Source organism: Triturus cristatus, chromosome 7 (genome assembly GCF_964204655.1).
Source record: "Triturus cristatus chromosome 7, aTriCri1.1, whole genome shotgun sequence".
Taxonomy (NCBI): Eukaryota; Metazoa; Chordata; class Amphibia; order Caudata; family Salamandridae; genus Triturus; species Triturus cristatus.
In genome coordinates this window covers 1880269140-1880294001 of record NC_140590.1, presented here as the reverse complement: position 1 = coordinate 1880294001, position 24862 = coordinate 1880269140, and the positions used below count along the sequence as shown (strand labels likewise).

The 24862-nt window shown below is 51.2% G+C and overlaps 1 protein-coding gene across 1 annotated transcript in view; it reads right to left on the bottom strand.

Annotated features, from left to right (window-relative positions):
* CASP2 (caspase 2) overlaps positions 1 to 24862 on the bottom strand; it is a 338496-nt gene that overhangs the window by 115012 nt on the left and 198622 nt on the right. Inside the window, exon 9 of the mRNA XM_085620348.1 lies at positions 16045 to 16194. Within this exon, the coding sequence (XP_085476474.1) occupies positions 16045 to 16194 (150 nt within the window). The remainder of the gene's footprint in view (positions 1 to 16044; positions 16195 to 24862) is intronic.

Below are 24862 nucleotides of genomic sequence, written 5' to 3'. Positions count from 1 at the left end.
TCTGGCAGTTACTAAATATGCCCCTATTCCTCTCACAGACTAAAGGCACTCACTGTCTTTAGCGCTGTTGTGGCCAGATTTACCAATGACTAATCATTAAAGCCAGACTCAAAATGCAGCACAACCTGCGAGTAGTGTGAGGGTCAAAGAGTTTCACTAGACTTCATTAAAGTCTGCGGCTCTGTAATGTACCCCCTTCCACAATAATGTTCTTCTAGAGTCATGGGAACAAAATAAGACAGGCCAGCAATGATGCTTGTCTGAGGCCAGTCTGTAGCCAGCCGGGGGGACAAGGACGAGGCCCTTGTTCTTCATATCTTTCAAAAGACGTAATGATGGTTAGAGCTTTGCTTTTGATCTTTATCGTAGTCCCGGCAAAGTCAAGAGAGGACATCGCTTAAGCACAACACCCATAAGGCCTTTGAGGGTTCCTAAGATGTGTGGCCTATTAAAGCGCATGCCTGCCTTTCACTGCTTTCAGGACTTATAGTCGGTCACTTTGCATCCTGCCTGCCCTTAGTGACGAGTCTGAGCTGTCAAGGCTTGCCATACAGTGGCTAATAACTGGGTAACAGAATGGCAGCATCTCTGCACGTTTGACTTGGATGCTACGGCAGGGCAGTCTCCTTTTTAGCATTAAGCAGCCCCCTGACCGTGCATGCACTTTCAGTTATTATTACAGGGTAACGCAGAAAGTTTGAACCCTGGGATAAATTGCTGAATGTTATGGTCCAAGTGTATGACTGTAAAATCTTGAGCAGTACCTCTGCTCTGCTGCCCCCTCGTGGACTGCTGTGGGGTTGCTGTCCTCCTTAATAGACATCGGCTGGTTACTGCTTCTAACAAGCATTTGCAACGCAATAGGTCTCGCCGTTTTGATACTTTGAGCTGTTAGCATTGTAAATGACAATGCCTTTTATTTATGTGTTGGTTTTCAAAACACATAAATAAAAGGTATTGTCATTCAAAATGCCAATAGCTTTAACTCTCGCAAATGCAAGACCTATTGCATTGCAAATGCTTGTTTCCTTTGCAGCCAGAGAAGCAGCCTACCCTCAGGGTCCTTAAGGGTTTTTGAGGAAAAAGTACGACAGTACTTGCATTCTCTGGGTAAGGACAGTAGAGCATTCTTTATGTGGGTCCTCAGAATAAAGTCTGGACTTTCCACAAGTCTTACAGGGTCTAAACAACCCTTTTTAAGACTCAGGCATAATGAAGAAAAAATGGGCACTCACACTCCTGACTGGTGCCTCAGAAGAAAAACGAACGCAAAGATAAATCTTTAGCTGGAGTTCAAAAGGGAACAGTAGAAACACTGACTGATCAGAGCTCAGGGAGACTCCATAGCACACGACGTGCGGTAAGAAATCTGGGGGAGATTCTATGGTCTATGCGCTGATTGGCTGGCGTTTGGATGTTTTATAGCAATGGTTATAGGTTACTAAAGTTACTGAATTCTTAAGGACTTTTCAATGTTAAGCTGTAATACTGCTATTTTACTGTTACTGTGGGACTCCCAGCATGACGACGGGGAAGAATCAAGCATGTGAATCGATAAAAGATACAATACTGGAGAATATTTTCTTCTCTGCTCCCAGCAGCACAGGATGCAGTCTCTCCTTTTCCAAGCAGCACAGAGGGCAGTCTTGTCTCTGCTCCCAGCAGCACAGGATGCAGTCTCCCCCTTTTCCAAGCAGCACAGAGGGCAGTCTTGTCTCTGCTCCAAGAAGCACAGGATGCAGACTTCTTCCTGCTCCAAGCAGCACATGATTTCTTCCCTGCTCCAAGCAGCACAGGATGCAGTCTTCTTCCTGCTCCAAGCAGCACAGGAGGCAGTCTCCCCCCGCTCCAACCAGCACATGATGCAGCCTCCTTCCCTGCTCCAAGCAGCCCAGGAAGCAGCCTTCTTCCCTGCTCCAAGCAGCCCAGGAAGCAGCCTTCTTCCCTGCTCCAAGCAGCCCAGGAAGCAGCCTTCTTCCCTGCTCCAAGCAGCCCAGGAAGCAGCCTTCTTCCCTGCTCCAAGCAGCACAGGATGCAACCTTCTTCCCTGCTCCAAGCAGCACAGGATGCAGCCGTTTTCGCTGCTCCAAGCAGCACAGGAGGCAGTATCCTCCCCTGCTCCAAGCGGCACAGGATGCAGCCTTCTTCCCTGCTCCAAGCAGCACAGGATGCAAGTTTCTCCCTGCTTCAAACACCACAAGATGCAGCCTCCTTCCCTGCTCCAAGCAGCCCAGGAAGCAGCCTTCTTCCCTGCTCCAAGCAGCACAGGATGCAGCCTCCTTCCCTGCTCCAAGCAGCCCAGGAAGCAGCCTTCTTCCCTGCTCCAAGCAGCACAGGATGCAGCCTTCTTCCCTGCTCCAAGCAGCACAGGATGCAAGTTTCTCCCTGCTTCAAACGCCACAAGATGCAGCCTCCTTCCCTGCTCCAAGCAGCCCAGGAAGGAGTAGTTTCTTACCTGTAACTCCAGTTCTGCAGTAGGGGTATCTCTGTTATAGTCATAATCTATGAATAATCCCCGCCCACGTGCGGGGACCCCGGAGCAATCAAAAATATCTCTTAAGCTGTCCCGCATTTGCAAACCTGCAAAGACACTTAAGAGACAGACAAAATAATACAGCCTAATCACCACAAGGCTGCACTGGCCAGCACTTCCTCTGAAGTGAACACAAAAGCCAAAATAAAGTTGAAATGTCATTTTCATTCACATTTGACATGTTCCTTTATTATCACACACTCCCTTCACCAAAATCCCTTTAAACAATAGAGAGGAAGGGGTGGACAGACAAGCCCTATAGGCTGTCATTATGTGTCTGCTAAAGGGATACCGTGCCTTTAAGAAACTCTCCAGAGACCCCCGGTATCCCAGGATGCACAGCCAACACAAGTTACTTTCAGTTCTTTTTGAAGGTGTATAACAACAGGCCTGATACCGTCAGGTTACTCCACCGGGGAGGAGGGAGGGTCGCTTATGACTATAACAGAGATACCCCTACTACAGAACTGGAGTTACAGGTAAGAAACTACTCCTTCTGTAGTAGGGGATCTCTGTGTATAGTCATAATCTATGAATAGAATGGCAAGCCCAACCCAACCAACAAGAAGCGGTGGAGTAAGACCAACCACCAACAAATCACTGTGCAAACAAATTCCTTAGCGAAGCCCGTCCAACCTGCGCATCTGCCCTAGCATCAGAGTCCAGGCAGTAATGCTTTGTAAACGTATGGACTGACTTCCAGGTGGCAGCCTTACAAATGTCAGCAATGGAAACATTCCTAAGCAAAGCGGTGGTAGCCGCCTTTCCTCTAGTCGAATGTGCTGTAGGCTTACCCCATAACGTCTTATTAGCTTTTTGGTAACAAAGCTGAATACAGGACACAATCCATCTGGAGATGGACTGCTTTGAGGTAGCTAAACCAGTTCTTACCGAACCATAATTCACAAAAAGTTGATCCGACCTGCGGATATCTTTTGTCTTATCCAGGTAGAATTTCAACACCCTACGCACATCAAGTGAATGCAGAGACCTCTCCGCCGGAGAGGACGATGCTGAAAAAACGTAGGCAAAGTTATCATCTGATTCACATGGAAATCTGATATCACCTTAGGCAAAAATTTAGGATGGGTATGCATCACTACTTTAGAAGCATGGAAAACAGTATACGGCTCTTGGCAACACAGAGCCTGAATCTCACTCACCCTCCTGGCCGATGTAATGGCTACAAGGAAGGCCGCCTTCCAAGACAAATGCTGCAGCGAAGCCTTATGGATAGGTTCAAAAGGCTCCCTCATCAATCTAGATAACACCACATTCAATTCCCAAGGTGGAGAAGGCCTTCTAACAGGGGGAAACACCTTACGCAAACCCTCCAAAAAATCCTTAATCACAGGGATTTGAAAAAATGAGGTTTGAGAAGGGCCCTTCCTATACGCAGTCAGAGCTGCGAGATGAACCTTAATAGATTGAAAATTAAGCCCAGACTGAGCTAACTGCAGCAGATAAGGCAAAATAACGTCTTCTTTACAGGATGTAGGGTCAAAGTCCTTCGCCTTGCACCATAAGCAGAATCTCTTCCACTTATAGGCGTAGGAGGTCCTCGTAGACGGTCTCTTAGCCTCTTTTAAGATCTCCATACAGTCCTGAGGCAGTTTCAAGTGTCCATACTGCACTAGCTCAGGAGCCATGCTGCCAAACTCAAGGACGAGAGATTGGGGTGAACCATCTGCCCTCCGAACTTCGTGAGGAGGTCCGGCCGGCACGGCAGGCGCCGGTGTGGCAGAACAGACCGGTGAAGAAGGTCGGTGAACCACCATTGTCTCGGCCACTCCGGAGCAATCAGGATCATTCTGGCTCTGGATTGCGACAGCTTGATCAGCACCGCCGGAATCAGGGGAATGGGTGGAAAGGCGTAGAGAAAGCTGTTGGACCAGCTGATCCATAGTGCATTCCCCAGCGTCCCTGGCTGGTAGTACCTGGACGCGAAGTCGCGGCATTTGCTGTTTTCTGCCGTAGCGAACAGATCTATATCCGGAGTGCCCCATTCTGCGAAGACGTCTCTTAGCACGTCGTCGTTTAGCACCCACTCGTGGTTCTCTTGAACGAGTCTGCTGAGCGCGTCTGCTTGGGCATTCTGCACTCCCGGCAGGTGGGTCGCCGTGATCGTCAGATTCCTGGCCGCCAGCCAGTTCCAGATCGCCTGTGCCTCCCGAGACAGGGTGCGTGACCGGGAGCCCCCCTGCTTGTTGAGGTAATACATGGTCGTAGTATTGTCCGTCTGAACCAGCAGGGAGGACGTCCTGAAGGAGTGATGGAACGCCTTCAAGGCCAAGTGTACTGCTCTGAGTTCCAAAAAGTTGATATGGTAGGTCGTCTCCATCTGCGACCATATCCCCTGAATCTGAAGAGGGCCCGAATGCGCTCCCCAGCCCTGGAGAGACGCATCGGTCACTATGGTCTGGGCCGGAATGTCCTTGTGAAAAGGGGTCCCCTTGCAGACATTCTCTGGGGAACACCACCATTTCAGAGACTGCCGAGCGTGCTGAGACAACTGGATCTTGTCCTCCCAGCGCCCCCTCCTCTGGTCCCATTGATCCTCCAGACATTCCTGCAGGGGCCTCATATGCAGACGTGCATTGGGGGTGAGGAAGATGCAAGAAGCCATCGACCCCAGTAATGAAGACACCGTCCTCACCGTAGGAGAGCGGGCTGAGATGAGATGCAGAGCCTTCCCACGGATCGATAAGCGTCTCTCCTCCGAAGGACACACGCTTGCGGTCAAGGTATTGACTGCAGCCCCCAAGTACTGGAGACACTGCACAGGGATCGGCACTGACTTCGTCATGTTGATGTGCAGCCCCAGACGGTGAAGCAAAGCCGCCGTCCTGTTGAAATGGCACTGGGCTTCCTGATAAGTGGACGCTTTGATCAACCAGTCGTCCAGGTAAGGGTACACAAACACCTTGGTCTTCCGCAGGTGTGCCGCGACCACTGCCATGCACTTGGAGAACGTCCGTGGCGCAGACTTCAGGCCAAACGGGAGTACGGAATACTGGTAATGGTTGTTGCCTACCAGAAACCTCAGGAACTTGCGATGCTTCGGTGCGATCAGCACATGAAAGTAAGCGTCCTGCAGATCTATGGCGCACAGCCAGTCTCCTCGATGCAACTGAGGGTAAATCTGATGCAGGGACAACATACGGAACCTTTCTCGTCGGATCCACCTGTTTGCTTGACGCAGATCCAGAATAGGCCTGAACTCGTTCTTGTCTTTTTTTCTTACGAGAAAGAACCGTGAGTAGAGACCTTTTCCTTTTTGCCTCAAAGGAACAGCTTCTATCGCCTTCTTTTTTAATAGAACGTCCGCCTCCCGCTGGAGCTCCCGCACCATGTAAAGGGAGAGCACTGGTGGAATCTGTGGAGGCGAACTGGTGAAACGAAGACAGTAGCCATTGCAAACAATATTCAGCACCCACTTGTCCTGTGTTATTGTCCTCCACTCTGCCAGGTAGTGTTGAATACTTCCCCCCCACCGGAGCGGGTAACGGATGAGGGGGAAGTAACTTTTCAGGGCTTCGACCCGGACGGGCCTTTGTTCCCCGCCGAGGACTGATGCTGGCCTCTGCCCCTCTGGCGCTTCTGAAAGGGCTGCCTCTGGTACTGCTGCTGTTGCTGGGGCTGTTGCTGGGGGCCCGACTGACGCCCTTGGCCCCTCTGCTTGGTGTAGCGCCTGCCCGAGGAACGGAAGGACCTCCTCTGCTCCTTAGGCCGCTCCAGCCCCACCGCCTTCAGAGTCTCCGCCTCAGCCTTCATGCGGGCCATCTCGTCATCCGCATGCGACCCGAATAACGTCGTGCCAGAGAATTGTAGATTGGCGATCTTCTGCTGCGCTTCCGGCTTGAGCGGAGTCAGCCGCAGCCAGGAATGCCTCCTCATATGTATGCCGTGGCAGTACCCATGGGCCGCCAGCAACGACACGTCCCCCGCCGCACTGATGATCTGATTAGAGACCATCATGCCCTCGTTCAGCACCTCTTGAAAATCCTCCCTCTTGTCTCTGGGCAGGGAGGCTGCGAACTGTTGCAGGGAGTCCCAAAGAGACCTGTCATAGCGCCCCAACAGAGCGGAGGCGCTAGCGGCCTTCATTGTAGTAGCCGACGTGGAGCACATCCTCCTCCCCAAGGAGTCCATTTTGCGACTCTCCTTATCCGGGGGAGCCGTGGAGGAAGGCGTCGTAGAGTGTTGCTTACGAGCCGCCGCCACGATAACAGAATCCGGTGGGGGGTCCACTCTGAGGAACGCCGGATCCGAGTCAGGGGCCCTGTACTTCTTTGACAGTCTCGAGGGCGCCGGCTTCACCACGGCCGGCGTTAAGAACACTTCCATCGCAGGTTCCTCCAGTCCTGGGACCAGCGGGAGGAGGGGGCGCGACAGATGTACTTTATGCAAAGTCTCAAAAATCACAGAAGTAGTGGGAATAGGGGTAGTCACTGATATCCCCAACTTCGCAGCCCCTCTCAGCAACACCTCCTGGAACGTGGCAATGTCATCCACTGGAGAGACGCGGGTAGGAGGCGTCTCTGACAGCGAGGGCGAATACTTGCCAGCCCCCGAAGAGTGCGTGCCCCTCGACCCTCTGGAACGGGACCGATACCTCCGTCGACCATGTCCAGAGCGAGTGGAGGATCTGCGCCTACTCCGTGATCGCCTGCGAGGGCGAGAGCGAGATCTCTGCCGGTGAGGGACCCTCGGGGGAGGAGGCGGTGGCTGCGGTGGTGAGGCAGGCAGCTGAGGCACGGGCAGAGGCAGCGGAGGAGGTGGCGGAGGAGGAAGAGGAGGAGGAGGAAGAGGAGGAGGCTGAGGAGGAGGAGGCAGTGCAGGCACCGGTGGAGGCGCCGGTGGAAGGTCGGGCACCGGAGGCAAAGGCGGCTGCTGGGTACGCAGCGGGGTCAGATGGTCTGAAGCCCCATCACTTCTAGCCGGAGAGCCCCCATCATCATTGTCCGGGCTCGCGGCCACTCTCCTCTTCTTGGCGGGCCTGTCCCGCGGGGAAGCCACCGAAGGCGAACGTCCGCGCCTCCCCGATCCCCGACTGGAGATCGTAATCACCGAGGACGTATTCCCCGATGTCTGGGACGTCGAACTGTACGTCGACCTCGAACGGCGTCTCTTCGCCCTCGACGACGAGTGCCGCCCCGCAGTCGATCGTCCTCTCGACGTCGAACCAAGTCTCCTCGACGTCGACCCATGCCTCCTCGGCGTCGAGCCCCGCCTTGATCGCCGTCGCCGGGGTGTCTGCCTCGACGTCGACTGTCTCCTCGACGTCGACTTCTGGCGTCTCGACGTCGACCGCCGGTGCCTCGGCGTCGACCGCTGCGATCTTGACGTCGATCGTTGGTATCTCGACGTCGATCGTTGATGTCTCGACGTCGATCGTTGGTATCTCGACGTCGATCGTTGATGTCTTGACGTCGATCGTTGATGTCTCGACGTCGACCTGCGTCTCGGCGTCGACCGCCTCCGCCTCGACGGCGGGCGCCGGGATCTCGGCGTCGACTCCGTCAGCGTCGAGCCGTGGGTAGACGGCGGCGAGTGCAGTCCATGGGGCTCGGTACGACGTCGATGTGTTGTTGACGTCGACCGTGACACCTGCGACGGCGACCCGGTCCCGGGTCTCGCCGGCCCCTCCCTCGACGTCGAACGCCGAGGCTGCCGCGACCCAGAGCCCTGGATCGACGGCGAACATACCGGTGCCTTCTCTCTCGCCGTCGACGACGTCGCCTTCGACGTCGAACGCGACCTACCAGCCGGTAGGTGTCGTTTCTGCTCCTTTTTCTGCCCGGAGGTCCCTCCAGGGGCTGAAGCATGGGCGGAGGAGGGGGAATGGGACCCTCCATGCCCTGAAGTCTCACCGGTCCTCTGCTTCTCCTGTCCCTGAAGGCGAGTCTTCTCCCTGTCCCTCAGGGTCCTTTTCGAAAAGGTGCTGCAGATGTCACAGGCAGCTGGGACATGTGAGGGCGACAAGCAGAGGATACACACCTCATGTGGGTCCGTCTTAGCCTTCTTCCTCCCACACTCAGGGCATTTATCGAATAAAGAGTGGGCCAAAACTGCTCCAGATTGCAGGCAGTAGTAGACAAAGGCTTTAGACGTCGAATGAAACCACTTTTAATCCAAAAAATCCGATTTTAATCAATTAAACCACCCAAAAGGGTAGAGCTCAAGCTCCAGGGTCCTGCTAGCAGGAGCCGGAAAAAAGAACTGAAAGTAACTTGTGTTGGCTGTGCATCCTGGGATACCGGGGGTCTCAGGAGAGTTTCTTAAAGGCACGGTATCCCTTTAGCAGACACATAATGACAGCCTATAGGGCTTGTCTGTCCACCCCTTCCTCTCTATTGTTTAAAGGGATTTTGGTGAAGGGAGTGTGTGATAATAAAGGAACATGTCAAATGTGAATAAAAATGACATTTCAACTTTATTTTGGCTTTTGTGTTCACTTCAGAGGAAGTGCTGGCCAGTGCAGCCTTGTGGTTATTAGGCTGTATTATTTTGTCTGTCTCTTAAGTGTCTTTGCAGGTTTGCAAATGCGGGACAGCTTAAGAGATATTTTTGATTGCTCCGGGGTCCCCGCACGTGGGCGGGGATTATTCATAGATTATGACTATACACAGAGATCCCCTACTACAGAAGCAGCCTTCTTCCCTGCTCCGAGCAGCACAGGATGCAGCCTCCTTCCCTGCTCCAAGCAGCCCAGGAAGCAGCCTTCTTCCCTGCTCCGAGCAGCATAGGATGCAGTCTTCCCCCCTGCTCCAAGCAGCACATGATGCAGCCTCCTTCCCTGCTCCAAGCAGCACATGATGCAGCCTCCTTCCCTGCTCCAAGCAGCACATGATGCAGCCACCCCTGAGTACAGCTGCCATTCGTGATCTGCCAGGCGACGTCGGTTGAGTTCCTCTGCTCTGGTGTTTAAAGATCCCACCCGGTGCTGGGACGAAGGGAGATGCCCTGCGCCACCCCTGAGTGCAGCTACCATTTGTGATCCCCTTGGAGATGTCGGTTGAGTTCCTCTGCTCTGGCGTTTAAAGATCCTGCACAGTGCTGGGCCGTGAGGGAGATGTCCCGCGCCACCGCTGAGTGCAGCTGCTATTCGTGATCCACAAGGCGATCTCGGTTGATTTCCTCTCCTTTGGTGTTTAAAGATCCTGCCCGGTGCTGAGCCATCAGAGAGATGCCCTGCACATTCAGCCATTTCCAGACACAATGCCTGTTGGCACAGAACCCAGGCCACCCTATCTTCTGCATACCTCATGGCGGTCGGTTTGTCCGTGAGAATCTGTACCCACTCCCCCTTGATGGTCGGGTGAAGACCTTCAGTGCCAAGCAAATTGCCTGCCACTCCCACTAACTGAAGTGGAGGCGAGCCTCTGCTGGAGACCAGAGTCCTCTGATCTCCACCACTCCCAGGTGACCTATCCAACCCAGCAACGATGCTTCCGTCACAATAGTTAGCTCTAGTGGGTGTGGGGAAAGGGGCCTGCGGCTGGTCCAATTGTGTTTGAGCAGCCACCACTGCAGATTTTCGCAGTCTCCTTCAATACCTGGATGGAGTTTGATAGGTTCCTTTGGTGCTGAGCACACAGAAAACAGAGCGGGTGGTGGCCATGCTCTCCTTGAACTTCAAAGGGCCATGTCAGCCGTAGCTCCAAAAGGTTTTGAGCCATCAAAGTGCAGGTGCATGAGGGACGGCTGCATGTCCGATGAACAGCCCGTGGAGCGAATCCAGGGGTGGTGCGGATTCACCACAGTGGTCCCAGCTGCCCTTCCCAGGCAGCTGGTAGTCGGCAGGCTTGAAAAGAAGGCATACTGAGCTGCAACCTGCCCATCTAACATAAGAAGTTGCAGGGTTGGTCTAATTTCATCCGGGACAGCCAGCAAGATGGCTGCCACCTTTCCCCATAAAGTATGAATGTACCTTCCAAGGAAGCATGAAGTGTTAACGGACTGTAGGGCGGTACTGACACCGGAAACATACTTTCTATTCGTACAAAGGTTTCCATTCTTTTAAACTCCTAATGAGGAGAACAGGAATTGAAGGAAATGGGCTGGGGCGACTGGAGGGCGCCTGCACTACCGAGCGCTCGGGGGTGGGATGTTGTAACAAAAAGTCAGGGTTACCTGGGAGCAGGCGCATGTCCTCTTGCTCCCTGCCTTTTACTATGGGCAAGCTCTGGTTTTTTCGTGGTTCCTGCCGTAATGTTCGTAAGTGCCGCACTGAAGGGCAATAGGAGCTCTTGTGGGGCAGCTGCAGGGTTAGGGACCTTCATTAGTTTTGGTTTTGACTTCTTGCATTGGTAGAGTGAGGTGCAAACCTTTGTCGCCTTCCTGATCACCATGAATGAAGCGGCAGAGTCTTCTGTAGCCATAGCTTGGTTTAAAGACGCAAATTTAATGTCTGGGGGTGTGCGCAACCCACTGGTATCTTGAAGGTTCTTTTTTTTTTAAAAAGTGTTTCCTCCCTCGTAAAAATGCTCCTCGTCAACACCACCACCATCATCCTCATAGTGATGTGTGTCTCTGGGTTGGAGAGGCAAGTGTTGCATGGAGTTAGGGGTTGAGTTTTCAAATCTGACACTAATGACTGGGTCGTCATCTGTGATTTTGGTGCTGGTTATTGTTATATGTATTTATAGCACGCGCAGCTACTCCAGAGTGTGTCCCAGTGCGAAACATGAAATAGATCATGATTCTAGAGATTAAAACAGGAACGTTTTCAGCTTTTTCTTGAAGATCCGAGCGTCTTGAATACTATGTATAGCCAAAGGCAATGCGTTCCAACCAAGAGCCGCCTTCCGAACAAGGGAGCAGCCGCCCAACCTTTGACGGATAAAACGGGGAATCTGAACCAACAATTTGGAGGCGGAACGCAGTTGTCTTGACGGTAAATAAAAAGAGAACCTCTTCTGCAAATAACTGGGTCCCCGACCGTACAGGGCAGAATGGGCAATTGACAAGACTTTAAATTTGATCCGCACATCCATAGGAAGTCAATGTAGGGTGCACAAATGAGGGCGCACACTACTCCTTCTGGGGAGATCTAGGAGGAGGCGGGCCGCTGAATTCTGCACCACCTGAAGCTTCTTTACCAAATAACCGGGGGACCCGACATAAAGTGCATTAGCACAGTCCAGGCGAGAAAGAATCAATGCCCGGACCACAGTTTCCCTCGCATCCTCTGGGAGAAGAGGTAGAAACTTCCTCACGGTTTTCAGAATGCCAAAACAGGACCCCGCCAATTTCTTAATGTTGACCAGATTTTTTACAGCCGTGTCTGACATACAGGGCAGGGGAAACCCCGCCGGCCATAATAACTCTCTAAAGTTAGGCGGAAATTTACCATAAAGAAGTATTTCGGATTTCTCCTCATTACACTTCAGTTGGGCCTGAGCCAACCAGCGAAATATTGAAAGCAAGAAGTGCTGAGCAGAGCAGACCTCTGCATCGTCACCCTTCCAGGTAAACAGCAACTGAGTGTCGTCCGCATTGGCAATCACCTCAGCCCCAAGCTCCTCCGCTAAATATATCAGCGGGGTAACCTAGATGTTAAAGAGTAAGGGGCTAAGGGAGGATCCCTGCGGAACACCTGTAGGTACTGGCTGAGATGCTGAAACACAAGGTGGGAGCCAGACCTGCTGCGACCTGTCGGCCAAGAAAGAGGTGAGCCAGCCTAAGGCGGAACCGGCAATACCAATCTCCGAAAGGCGAGCAAGAAGAAGGGAGTGAGGCACCGTGTCGAATGCCGCAGAGAGGTCCAGCATAAACAAGGCTGCCCTCCCGCCAGCATCCAGACACTCTTGGATGGCTTCCGAAACCTCTATCAACGCAGTCTCTGTACTATAGGTTGCTCAAAAGCCAGACTGCGCAGGGTGCAGCAGGCCAGCATCTTCAACAAAGGTCGTGAGTTGTCTCGTAACCACCTTCTCACAAACTTTTGCCAAGCTTGGCAGAAGAGATTGGCCGGTAATTTCCCGGGGACAAAGGGTTAAGTGAAGGCTTTTTTAAGAGAGGAAGAATCAAAGCCTGCGTCCACGTAACAGGCGCCCGCCCCTCTGACCGGGACATATTAACAATATTAATGATATCAGCAGCTGAGGCTAGCAGCCTGGCTGCACACGGATCAGCGGGTGAGCCCGATTTCAAACCCTTAAAAATTCTAAGGGTACAAGGCAGCTCTGCTGATGAAAAAGCAAGTAATTTGTGAGTAGGGCCAGCTAAGAATCCAGAGGGAATAGAGGGAACAAAAGGTCCCTGGAAACAGGTGGAAAAAGCCGCCTGGATAGCCTGAATCTTATCTAGGAAGAACTTGGCAAGAACATTGCACCAAGCCTCCGAGATTGGTGTCGAACAGACCTGGGCACGAGGAGACACAAAGCTTTGTACAATTGAAAAGATTTCTTTCAGGTTATTATTCGCCTGATAAATGCGCAAGGAAAAATACCGATTTTTTGCTTCAACAATCGCCCTATAATAGTCCTTTTGTTTGGTTCTAAGCGCATGTTTCGCCAGTGGACAGTAGTTATTGGCACGCCATAATCTCTCCAATACCTTACAGTCATGTTTCAGTAAACAGAGCTCCGGCGAAAACCAGGGTTTGGAGGGGGAGTCTCTAGCGAGCGTAGAGGCACGCGGTAAAGAAAGCACGGTCACCGAATTAGAGATCCATTTGGTGAACGACAGCAGACACCCTTCCAGGTCCTGCTGACAAATAGGCCGCGAAGAAGCTAAGGCACTGTTAAACTGCTGAGGATCAATTTTACGAAACACTGGGGGCAGATTGGACTCCAATGGCACCATCTGCTGCAGAACCTCCCATGAAAAGCAGACAAGAAAGTGGTCTGACCAAGAGACCGGCCGAGGCTGGTCAGCCTGAATAGGGAAATTAGAGCAGATGGGATCTAATAAGTGGCCACCCTGGTGCGTGGGAAGGCGGACCCATTGTGAGAGTTGAGCCAAATGGAGCGAATCCAGGAAGTCACTGGAATCCCTGGTCTCAGGCTGATCGAGATGGAGATTAACATCTCCTAAGACCAGGTAATGTGAAAAACGAAGCGCCCGTTCCGCCATGGCATCACTAAAGGCAATGCGAAAAGAGCTAGCCGGGCCTGGGGGGCGATAAATAAGAGAGCCACCCAACGTAAAGAGTGCGGAAAGATGCAAGCTAAAGTCCAGCACTTCACTGTCACCCCACACATTGATGTCCTCCATGTGGAGAGACCACTTTTCCCTATACAAAATTTACCACCACCCCCGCCCCCCCCTTCCAACCTTCCGGTCTAAACGGGCGATCTTAAAGCCAACTGGGGTGGCAAGATCAGCAATAGGATTCAAAGTGTCATCTAACCAGGTCTCCGTGATGAACAGCAAATCTAAGCCGTTATCTAATATCAGGTCGAACATGGTGCTTCCTCAGAGATCTCACATTAATAAGAGCAGCTTGAATACACTGGGACCTAGATGCCAAACTAAGGGGAATCCTATCTGGAGGGTCTAAAATCGGCATAAAACCACAGGTATCGCACACATAGTCCCGGCGGCACGGTGAGATACTCCTGCCTTGGGGAGAACACGTAGTTGGTCGAAGAGCTTTAAGGAACGCCGCAGACCATATGAACCTTTCACCACCCGCCTCTTTCAATTGGGCAGCATAACTGGTCCTAGCCACTGTCGGTGCGCTGACGGGCGCAGGCGGGCTTGCCTTAGGCGTGCCTTCGGCGCGCCCGCTGCGCGCAACCTATGCGCGTCCGAGCAGTGGCCATTAAGAAGTGAGGATTGACGTCCTGCGAGCAGCGACTAGAGCGCTGACTGGGGAGAACGCGTGGCACTAACAAAATGTCCAGTCAAGCCCACGTTTCCCCTCAAAATGCCAGGACGAGATTAGCCAGTAAAAAGGGAGTTTAACACACTCCAAAGAGCAAAATCAGCAATGTCACAAAATAAAACATTTAAAAAGAGACAGATGGTGTTGAGGCTCGGCCGGTGTGTCGATCTCGGTGTTATTGATGGCACTGGGTGTTGCACTGGGGCTGCAGCCGACCTCCGGTGGACTTCAAGTCGCATGGACGGAGTCAGGGAAGCCTCCTCGAATCCGTTGGCCTGAAGTCACTCCAGTGGGATTCAGTGCGGTACACAAGATGTTGTCCCCAACCTCTTACCGCTGGTGTAATTCCTCTGCTGTGGCTATCCGACAAAGAGGGCGATCAGGGTGCAGACCTGGAGAAGTTCCCTCTAGGAATGGAGGGACCAAGGACATCGCATGACTCAAACCTGCGAATGGCGGGACGTCAGGGAGCAGCGTGGGGTTATTTGGTGCTTTTCATGAAACATTTAGGACTTACCCGGGTTCTCCAACCTCGAAGTGAACTAGTCACATGACTGGTCTCGGCAGAGAGAGGCCTCCAAACTCTCCACTGCGGCCGGGACCGCCTCAGTGACTTCTTGTGGAGTTCTGGAGTTTGGCCTCACGGTTGCAGATTGTCCTGTCGTCCTTTCATGACTTCGTGTCGTGTGAGGCACCAGAGTTAGGTGTCCTGGGTGTCACAACCGACATCTGCCAGTTACAGTTCCGACACTGCTCGAAAACTCTAGTTTAGGGCCATGGCTGCACTCTTTACAATACTTTTTTGAGGGAAAAAGTCTGTCAGAAGACAATCTACAAAGGAAAAGAATCTGTGGCTCTCCTGATGACGCTTCCTAGCGTCGAAACGCGCGTTGAGAAGATCTTGATTACAGCCACCGTTTTTGTCTTTGTTTATGTGTAATTATGTTTATCACATTGTATATTGATCTGTCATGTATATATATGTTTTACGTAATGTATTGTATTTTTGTCTAAGAATTTGAGATTATACACACATCATTGCTTTCAATGTAGATATATATATTATCAATATGTCTTTTGTAATCTATATATAATAAAAATCAAATAAGTTTTTATAAATATTGTGTACACTGAGATCCCTTTTGAATAAGTTATGGTTGTTATCCTTACATAGTTGTCATATCTAGACTGCTTAGGGTGTTTAGATTCATATTTGCTATTTGCCCTGCCCTAGGAGACTTTCAGTCTTAGCAGGGGGTCCTTTATATATGCACTGAGTGCCAGTCAATAGCACATATATAGGAGCCCTGACGTCATATCCAGAGTGGGACAGCTCGGAGGCGGACCCGCACGACGCCACCTGTCGCCCACACAGGAATTGCTGAAGAATGTCCGACTCTAGCCTGGCACTTGGGGAAAATCAAAGTGAGGAATCTGCAGTTAGAAGATTCTAGCGGAAATGGAATACATTTAACAAAGAGGTAGACAGCAAAAAGGAGGGTGGACAGATAATTCACAGAAAACGGAGGGTCAGAGAATAGACTAAGTGAAGGGGAAAAGGTAATTCAGTAAGGGGGGATGGAAAAAGGGATTCCGAGCAGAAAGAGGCAGGGAATGTATACAGCAAAGCTGAATGTGGCATGCACAAACCACTGCTGTGGAAGGAATGGTTCACCTTTCAAGCAGGCATAGCCACAAATCATGTCGGAGCGAGTAGGCAGTCGTACACGCAGGCTCTCTTCCTTGCCAGCATCGGTCTCTTCACAGCCAGGTGAGTCCGAGCGCCCTCTGCCATCCTGCTGGTCCACGCCAGGGTCAGTCTCCTCTGGATGAAGACAAGTGAGAGCGGACATTACACCACAGAGATGCTGGGACATGCAGGGGTGAAATACTGGCAATACAATAACATGCTGAGTTTGTAGCTTAGCCTCCGCAACAGATTCACAAGTTAGAAGGGAGCACAGTCTACGGTGTGGGGTCTGGTACAGATTCACAAGCGTTAGAAGGGAGCACAGTCTGCGGTGTGGGGTCTGGTACAGATTCACAAGCGTTAGAAGGGAGCACAGTCTGCGGTGTGGGGTCTGGTACAGATTCACATGTTAGAAGAAAGCACAGTCTGCGGTGTGGGGTCTGGTACAGATTCACAAGCGTTAGAAGGGAGCACAGTCTGCGGTATGGGGTCTGGTACAGATTCACATGTTAGAAGGAAGCACAGTCTGCGGTGTGGGGTCTGGTACAGATTCACATGTTAGAAGGAAGCACAGTCTGCGGTGTGGCGTCTGGTACAGATTCACATGTTAGAAGGGAGCACAGTCTACGGTGTGGGGTCTGGTACAGATTCACAAGCGTTAGAAGGGAGCACAGTCTGCGGTGTGGGGTCTGGTACAGATTCACAAGCGTTAGAAGGGAGCACAGTCTGCGGTGTGGGGTCTGGTACAGATTCACATGTTAGAAGGAAGCACAGTCTGCGGTGTGGGGTCTGGTACAGATTCACAAGCGTTAGAAGGGAGCACAGTCTGCGGTGTGGGGTCTGGTACAGATTCACATGTTAGAAGGAAGCACAGTCTGCGGTGTGGGGTCTGGTACAGATTCACAAGTTAGAAGGGAGCACAGTCTGCGGTGTGGGGTCTGGTATAGATTCACATGCGTTAGAAGGGAGCACAATCTGCAGTTTGGTGTCTGGTACAGATTCACATGTTAGAAGGGAGGGTCTGGTACAGATTCACATGTTAGAAGGGAGCACAGTCAGCGGTTTAGTGACTGGTGCGGATTTACAAGTTAGAAGGGAGCACAGTCTGCGGTGTGGGGTCTGGTACAGATTCACAAGTTAGAAGGGAGCACAGTCTGCACTTTGGTGTCTGGTACAGATTCACAAGTTAGAAGGGAGCACAGTCTGCGGTGTGGGGTCTGGTACAGATTCACAAGTTAGAAGGGAGCACAGTCTGCGGTGTGGGGTCTGGTACAGATTCACAAGTTAGAAGGGAGCACACAGTCTGCGGTGTGGGGTCTGGTACAGATTCACATGCGTTAGAAGGGAGCACAGTCTGCGGTGTGGAGTCTGGTAGAGATTCACAAGTTAGAAGGGAGCACAGTCTGCGGTGTGGAGTCTGGTACAGATTCACAAGTTAGAAGGGAGCACAGTCTGCGGTGTGGGGTCTGGTACAGATTCACAAGTTAGAAGGAAGCACAGTCTGCGGTGTGGAGTCTGGTACAGATTCACAAGTTAGAAGGGAGCACAGTCTGCGGTGTGGGGTCTGGTACAGATTCACAAGTTAGAAGGGAGCACAGTCTGCGGTGTGGGGTCTGGTACAGATTCACAAGTTAGAAGGGAGCACAGTCTGCGGTGTGGGGTCTGGTACAGATTCACAAGTTAGAAGGGAGCACAGTGTGGGGTCTGGTATAGATTCACATGCGTTAGAAGGGAGCACAATCTGCAGTTTGATGTCTGGTACAAATTCACATGTGTTAGAAGGGAGCACAGTCTGCGGTGTGGGGTCTGGTACAGATTCACATGTTAGAAGGGAGCACAGTCTACGGTGTGGTGTCTGGTACAGATTCACGTGTTAGAAGGGAGTACGATCTGCAGTTTGGTGTCTGGTACAGATTCACAGGTGTTAGAAAAGAGCACAATCTGCAGTTTGGTGTCTGGTACAGATTCACAAGCGTTAGAAGGGAGCACAGTCTGCGGTGTGGGGTCTGGTACAGATTCACAAGTTAGAAGGGAGCACAGTCTGCGGTGTGGGGTCTGGTATAGATTCACATGCGTTAGAAGGGAGCACAATCTGCAGTTTGGTGTCTGGTACAGATTCACATGTTAGAAGGGAGGGTCTGGTACAGATTCACATGTTAGAAGGGAGCACAGTCAGCGGTTTAGTGACTGGTACGGATTTACAAGTTAGAAGGGAGCACAGTCTGCGGTGTGGGGTCTGGTACAGATTCACAAGTTAGAAGGGAGCAGAGTCTGCACTTTGGTGTCTGGTACAGATTCACAAGTTAGAAGGGAGCACAGTCTGCGGTGTGGGGTCTGGTACAGATTCACAAGTTAGAAGGGAGCACACAGTCTGCGGTGTGGGGTCTGTTACAGATTCACATGCGTTAGAAGGGAGCACAGTCTGCGGTGTGGAGTCTGGTACAGATTCACAAGTTAGAAGGGAGCACAGTCTGCGGTGTGGGGTCTGGTACAGATTCACAAGTTAGAAGGAAGCACAGTCTGCGGTGTGGAGTCTGGTACAGATTCACAAGTTAGAAGGGAGCACAGTCTGCGGTGTGGGGTCTGGTACAGATTCACAAGTTAGAAGGGAGCACAGTCTGCGGTGTGGGGTCTGGTACAGATTCACAAGTTAGAAGGGAGCACAGTCTGCGGTGTGGGGTCTGGTACAGATTCACAAGTTAGAAGGGAGCACAGTGTGGGGTCTGGTATAGATTCACATGCGTTAGAAGGGAGCACAATCTGCAGTTTGATGTCTGGTACAAATTCACATGTGTTAGAAGGGAGCACAGTCTGCGGTGTGGGGTCTGGTACAGATTCACATGTTAGAAGGGAGCACAGTCTACGGTGTGGTGTCTGGTACAGATTCACGTGTTAGAAGGGAGTACGATCTGCAGTTTGGTGTCTGGTACAGATTCACAGGTGTTAGAAAAGAGCACAATCTGCAGTTTGGTGTCTGGTACAGATTCACAAGCGTTGGAAGGGAGCACAGTCTGCGGTGTGGAGTCTGGTACAGATTCACATGTTAGAAGGGAGCACAGTCTACGGTGTGGTGTCTGGTACAGATTCACGTGTTAGAAGGGAGTACGATCTGCAGTTTGGTGTCTGGTACAGATTCACAGGTGTTAGAAAAGAGCACAATCTGCAGTTTGGTGTCTGGTACAGATTCACAAGCGTTAGAAGGGAGCACAGTCTGCGGTGTGGGGTCTGGTACAGATTCACAAGTTAGAAGGGAGCACAGTCTGCGGTGTGGGGTCTGGTATAGATTCACATGCGTTAGAAGGGAGCACAATCTGCAGTTTGGTGTCTGGTACAGATTCACATGTTAGAAGGGAGGGTCTGGTACAGATTCACATGTTAGAAGGGAGCACAGTCAGCGGTTTAGTGACTGGTACGGATTTACAAGTTAGAAGGGAGCACAGTCTGCGGTGTGGGGTCTGGTACAGATTCACAAGTTAGAAGGGAGCAGAGTCTGCACTTTGGTGTCTGGTACAGATTCACAAGTTAGAAGGGAGCACAGTCTGCGGTGTGGGGTCTGGTACAGATTCACAAGTTAGAAGGGAGCACACAGTCTGCGGTGTGGGGTCTGTTACAGATTCACATGCGTTAGAAGGGAGCACAGTCTGCGGTGTGGAGTCTGGTAGAGATTCACAAGTTAGAAGGGAGCACAGTCTGCGGTGTGGAGTCTGGTACAGATTCACAAGTTAGAAGGGAGCACAGTCTGCGGTGTGGGGTCTGGTACAGATTCACAAGTTAGAAGGAAGCACAGTCTGCGGTGTGGAGTCTGGTACAGATTCACAAGTTAGAAGGGAGCACAGTCTGCGGTGTGGGGTCTGGTACAGATTCACAAGTTAGAAGGGAGCACAGTCTGCGGTGTGGGGTCTGGTACAGATTCACAAGTTAGAAGGGAGCACAGTCTGCGGTGTGGGGTCTGGTACAGATTCACAAGTTAGAAGGGAGCACAGTGTGGGGTCTGGTATAGATTCACATGCGTTAGAAGGGAGCACAATCTGCAGTTTGATGTCTGGTACAAATTCACATGTGTTAGAAGGGAGCACAGTCTGCGGTGTGGGGTCTGGTACAGATTCACATGTTAGAAGGGAGCACAGTCTACGGTGTGGTGTCTGGTACAGATTCACGTGTTAGAAGGGAGTACGATCTGCAGTTTGGTGTCTGGTACAGATTCACAGGTGTTAGAAAAGAGCACAATCTGCAGTTTGGTGTCTGGTACAGATTCACAAGCGTTGGAAGGGAGCACAGTCTGCGGTGTGGAGTCTGGTACAGATTCACAAGTTAGAAGGGAGCACAGTCTGCGGTGTGGTGTCTGGTACAGATTCACAAGTTAGAAGATAGCACAGTCTGCGGTGTGGGGTCTGGTACAGATTCACAAGTTAGAAGGGAGCACAGTCTGCGGTGTGGGGTCTGGTACAGATTCACAAGTTAGAAGGGAGCACAGTCTGCGGTTGGGAGCACAGTCTGCAGTGTGGGGCCTGGTACAGATCAACATGTTAAAAGGGAGCACAGTCTGCGGTGTGGGTTCTGGTACAGATTCACAAGTTAGAAGGGAGCACAGTCTGCGGTGTGGGGTCTGGTACAGATTCACAAGTTAGAAGGGAGCACAGTCTGCGGTTTGGTGTCTGGTACAGATTCACAAGTTAGAAGGGAGCACAGTCTGCGGTTTGGTGTCTGGTACAGATTCACAAGTTAGAAGGGAGCACAGTCTGCGGTGTGGGGTCTGGTACAGATTCACAAGTTAGAAGGGAGCACAGTCTGCGGTGTGCGGTCTGGTACAGATTAACAAGTTAGAAGGGAGCACAGTCTGCGGTTTGGTGTCTGGTACAGATTCACAAGTTAGAAGGGAGCACAGTCTGCGGTTTGGTGTCTGGTACAGATTCACAAGTTAGAAGGGAGCACAGTCTGCGGTTTGGTGTCTGGTACAGATTCACAAGTTAGAAGGGAGCACAGTCTGCGGTGTGGGGTCTGGAACAGATTCACAAGTTAGAAGGGAGCACAGTCTGCGGTGTGGGGTCTGGTACAGATTCACAAGTTAGAAGGGAGCACAGTCTGCGGTGAGGGGTCTGGTACAGATTCACAAGTTAGAAGGGAGCACAGTCTGCGGTTTGGTGACTGGTACAGATTCACAAGTTAGAAGGGAGCACAGTCTGCGGTGTGGAGTCTGGTACAGATTCACAAGTTAGAAGGGAGCACAGTCTGCGGTGTGGGGTCTGGTACAGATTCACAAGTTAGAAGGGAGCACAGTCTGCGGTGTGGGGTCTGGTACAGATTCACAAGTTAGAAGGGAGCACAGTCTGCGGATTGGTGTCTGGTACAGATTCACAAGTTAGAAGGGAGCACAGTCTGCGGTGTGGGGTCTGGTACAGATTCACAAGTTAGAAGGGAGCACAGTCTGCGGTGTGGGGTCTGGTACAGATTCACAAGTTAGAAGGGAGCACAGTCTGCGGTGAGGGGTCTGGTACAGATTCACAAGTTAGAAGGGAGCATAGTCTGCGGTTTGGTGACTGGTACAGATTCACAAATTAGAAGGGAGCACAGTCTGCGGTGTGGAGTCTGGTACAGATTCACAAGTTAGAAGGGAGCACAGTCTGGGGTGTGGGGTCTGGTACAGATTCATATGTGTTAGAAGGGAGCACAGTCTGCAGTGTGGGGTCTGGTACAGATTCACATGTTAGAAGGGAGCACAGTCTGCGGTGTGAGGTCTGGTACAGATTCACAGGTATAAGAAGGGAGCACAGTCTGCGGTGTGGGGTCTGGTACAGATTCTCATGTTAGATGGGAGCACAGTCTGCGGTGTGGGGTCTGGTACAGATTCACATGGCAAAAGAGAGCACGATCCGCAGTTTGGTGTCTGGTACAGATTCACAGGTGTTAGAAGGGAGCACAGTCTGCGGAGTGGGGTCTGGTACAGATTCACATGTTAGAAGGAAGCACAGTCTGCGGTGTGGGGTCTGGTACAGATTCACATGTTAGAAGGGAGCACAATCTGCAGTTTGGTGTCTGATACAGATTCACATGTGTTAGAAGGGAGCATAGTCTGCGGTGTGGGGTCTGGTACAGATTCACATGTTAGAAGGGAGCACAGTCTGAGGTGTGGGGTCTGGTACAGATTCACAGGTGTTAGAAAAGAGCACAATCTGCAGTTTGGTGTCTGGTACAGATTCACAGGTGTTAGAAGGGAGCACAATCTGCAGTTTGGTGTCTGGTACAGATTCACAAGCGTTAGAAGGGAGTACGATCTGCAGTTTGGTGTCTGGTACAGATTCACATGCGTTAGAAGGGAGTACGATCTGCAGTTTGGTGTCTGGTACAGATTCACAAGCGTTAGAAGGGAGTACGATCTGCAGTTTGGTGTCTGGTACAGATTCACATGCGTTAGAAGGGAGTACGATCTGCAGTTTGGTGTCTGGTACAGATTCACAGGTGTTAGAAGGGAGCACGATCTGCAGTTTGGGTTCTGGTACAGATTCACATGTTAGAAGGGAGCACAGTCTGCGGTGTGGGGTCTGGTACAGATTCACAGGTGTTAAAAAGGAGCACAATCTGCAGTTTGGTGTCTGGTACAGATTCACAGGTGTTAGAAGGGAGCACGATCTGCAGTTTGGTGTCTGGTACAGATTCACAGGTGTTAGAAGGGAGCACGATCTGCAGTTTGGTGTCTGGTACAGATTCACTTGTATTAAAGGGAGCACAGTCTGCGGTGTGGGGTCTGGTACAGATTCACTTGTGTGAGAAGGGAGCACAATCTGCAGTTTGGTGTCTGGTATAGATTCACAGGTGTTAGAAGGGAGCTCGATCTGCAGTTTGGTGTCTGGTACAGATTCACAGGTGTTAGAAGGGAGCACGATCTGCAGTTTGGTGTCTGGTACAGATTCACATGTGTTAGAAGGGAGCACAATCTGCAGTTTGGTGTCTGGTACAGATTCACAAGCGTTAGAAGGGAGCACAGTCTGCAGTTTGGTGTCTGGTACAGATTCACAGGTGTTAAAAAGGAGCACAATCTGCAGTTTGGTGTCTGGTACAGATTCACAGGTGTTAGAAGGGAGCACGATCTGCAGTTTGGTGTCTGGTACAGATTCACTTGTATTAAAGGGAGCACAGTCTGCGGTGTGGGGTCTGGTACAGATTCACTTGTGTGAGAAGGGAGCACAATCTGCAGTTTGGTGTCTGGTATAGATTCACAGGTGTTAGAAGGGAGCTAGATCTGCAGTTTGGTGTCTGGTACAGATTCACAGGTGTTAGAAGGGAGCACGATCTGCAGTTTGGTGTCTGATACAGATTCACATGTGTTAGAAGGGAGCACAATCTGCAGTTTGGTGTCTGGTACAGATTCACAAGCGTTAGAAGGGAGCACAGTCTGCGGTGTGGGGTCTGGTACAGATTCACATGGTAGAAGGGAGCACGATCCGCAGTTTGGTACAGATTCACATGCGTTAGACGGGAGTACGATCTGCAGTTTGGTGTCTGGTACAGATTCACAGGTGTTAGAAAAGAGCACAATCTACAGTTTGGTGTCTGGTACAGATTCACGGGTGTTAGAAGGGAGCACGATCTGCAGTTTGGTGTCTGGTACAGATTCACTTGTATTGAAGGGAGCACAGTCTGCAGTTTGGGTTCTGGTACAGATTCATATGTGTTAGAAGGGAGCACAGTCTGCGGTGTGGGGTCGGGTATAGATTCACCGGTGTTAGAAAAGAGCACGATCTGCAGTTTGGTGTCTGGTACAGATTCATATGTGTTAGAAGGGAGCACAATCTGCAGTTTGGTGTCTGGTACAGATTCACAAGCGTTAGAAGGAAGCACAGTCTGCGGTGTGAGGTCTGGTACAGATCCACAGGTGTAAGAAGGGAGCACAGTCTGCGGTGTGGGGTCTGGTACAGATTCACATGTTAGAAGGGAGCACAGTCTGCGGTGTGGGGGCTGGTACAGATTCACATGGTAGAAGGGAGCCCGATCCGCAGTTTGGTGTCTGGTACAGATTCACAGGTGTTAGAAGGGAGCAAAGTCTGCGGAGTGGGGTCTGGTACAGATTCACATGTTAGAAGGGAGCACAGTCTGCGGTGTGGGGTCTGGTACTGATTCACATGTGTTAGAAGGGAGCACAATCTGCAGTTTGGTGTCTGATACAGATTCACATGTGTTAGAAGGGAGCACAGTCTGCGGTGTGGGGTCTGGTACAGTTTCACATGTTAGAAGGGAGCACAGTCTGCGGTGTGGGGTCTGGTACAGATTCTTATGTTAGAAGAGAGCACAATCTGCAGTTTGGTGTCTGGTATAGATTCACAGGTGTTAGAAAAGAGCACAATCTGCAGTTTGGTGTCTGGTACAGATTCACAGGTGTTAGAAGGGAGCACAATCTGCAGTTTGGTGTCTGGTACAGATTCACAAGCGTTAGAAGGGAGTACGATCTGCAGTTTGGTGTCTGGTACAGATTCACATGCGTTAGAAGGGAGTACGGTCTGCAGTTTGGTGTCTGGTACAGATTCACAGGTGTTAGAAGGGAGCACAATCTGCAGTTTGGTGTCTGGTACAGATTCACATGTTCGAAGGGAGCACAGTCTGCGGTGTGGGGTCTGGTACAGATTCACAGTTGTTAAAAAGGAGCACAATCTGCAGTTTGGTGTCTGGTACAGATTCACAGGTGTTAGAAAAGAGCACAATCTGCAGTTTGGTGTCTGGTACAGATTCACAAGCGTTAGAAGGGAGCACGATCTGCAGTTTGGTGTCTGGTACAGATTCACTTGTATTGAAGGGAGCACAGTCTGCGGTG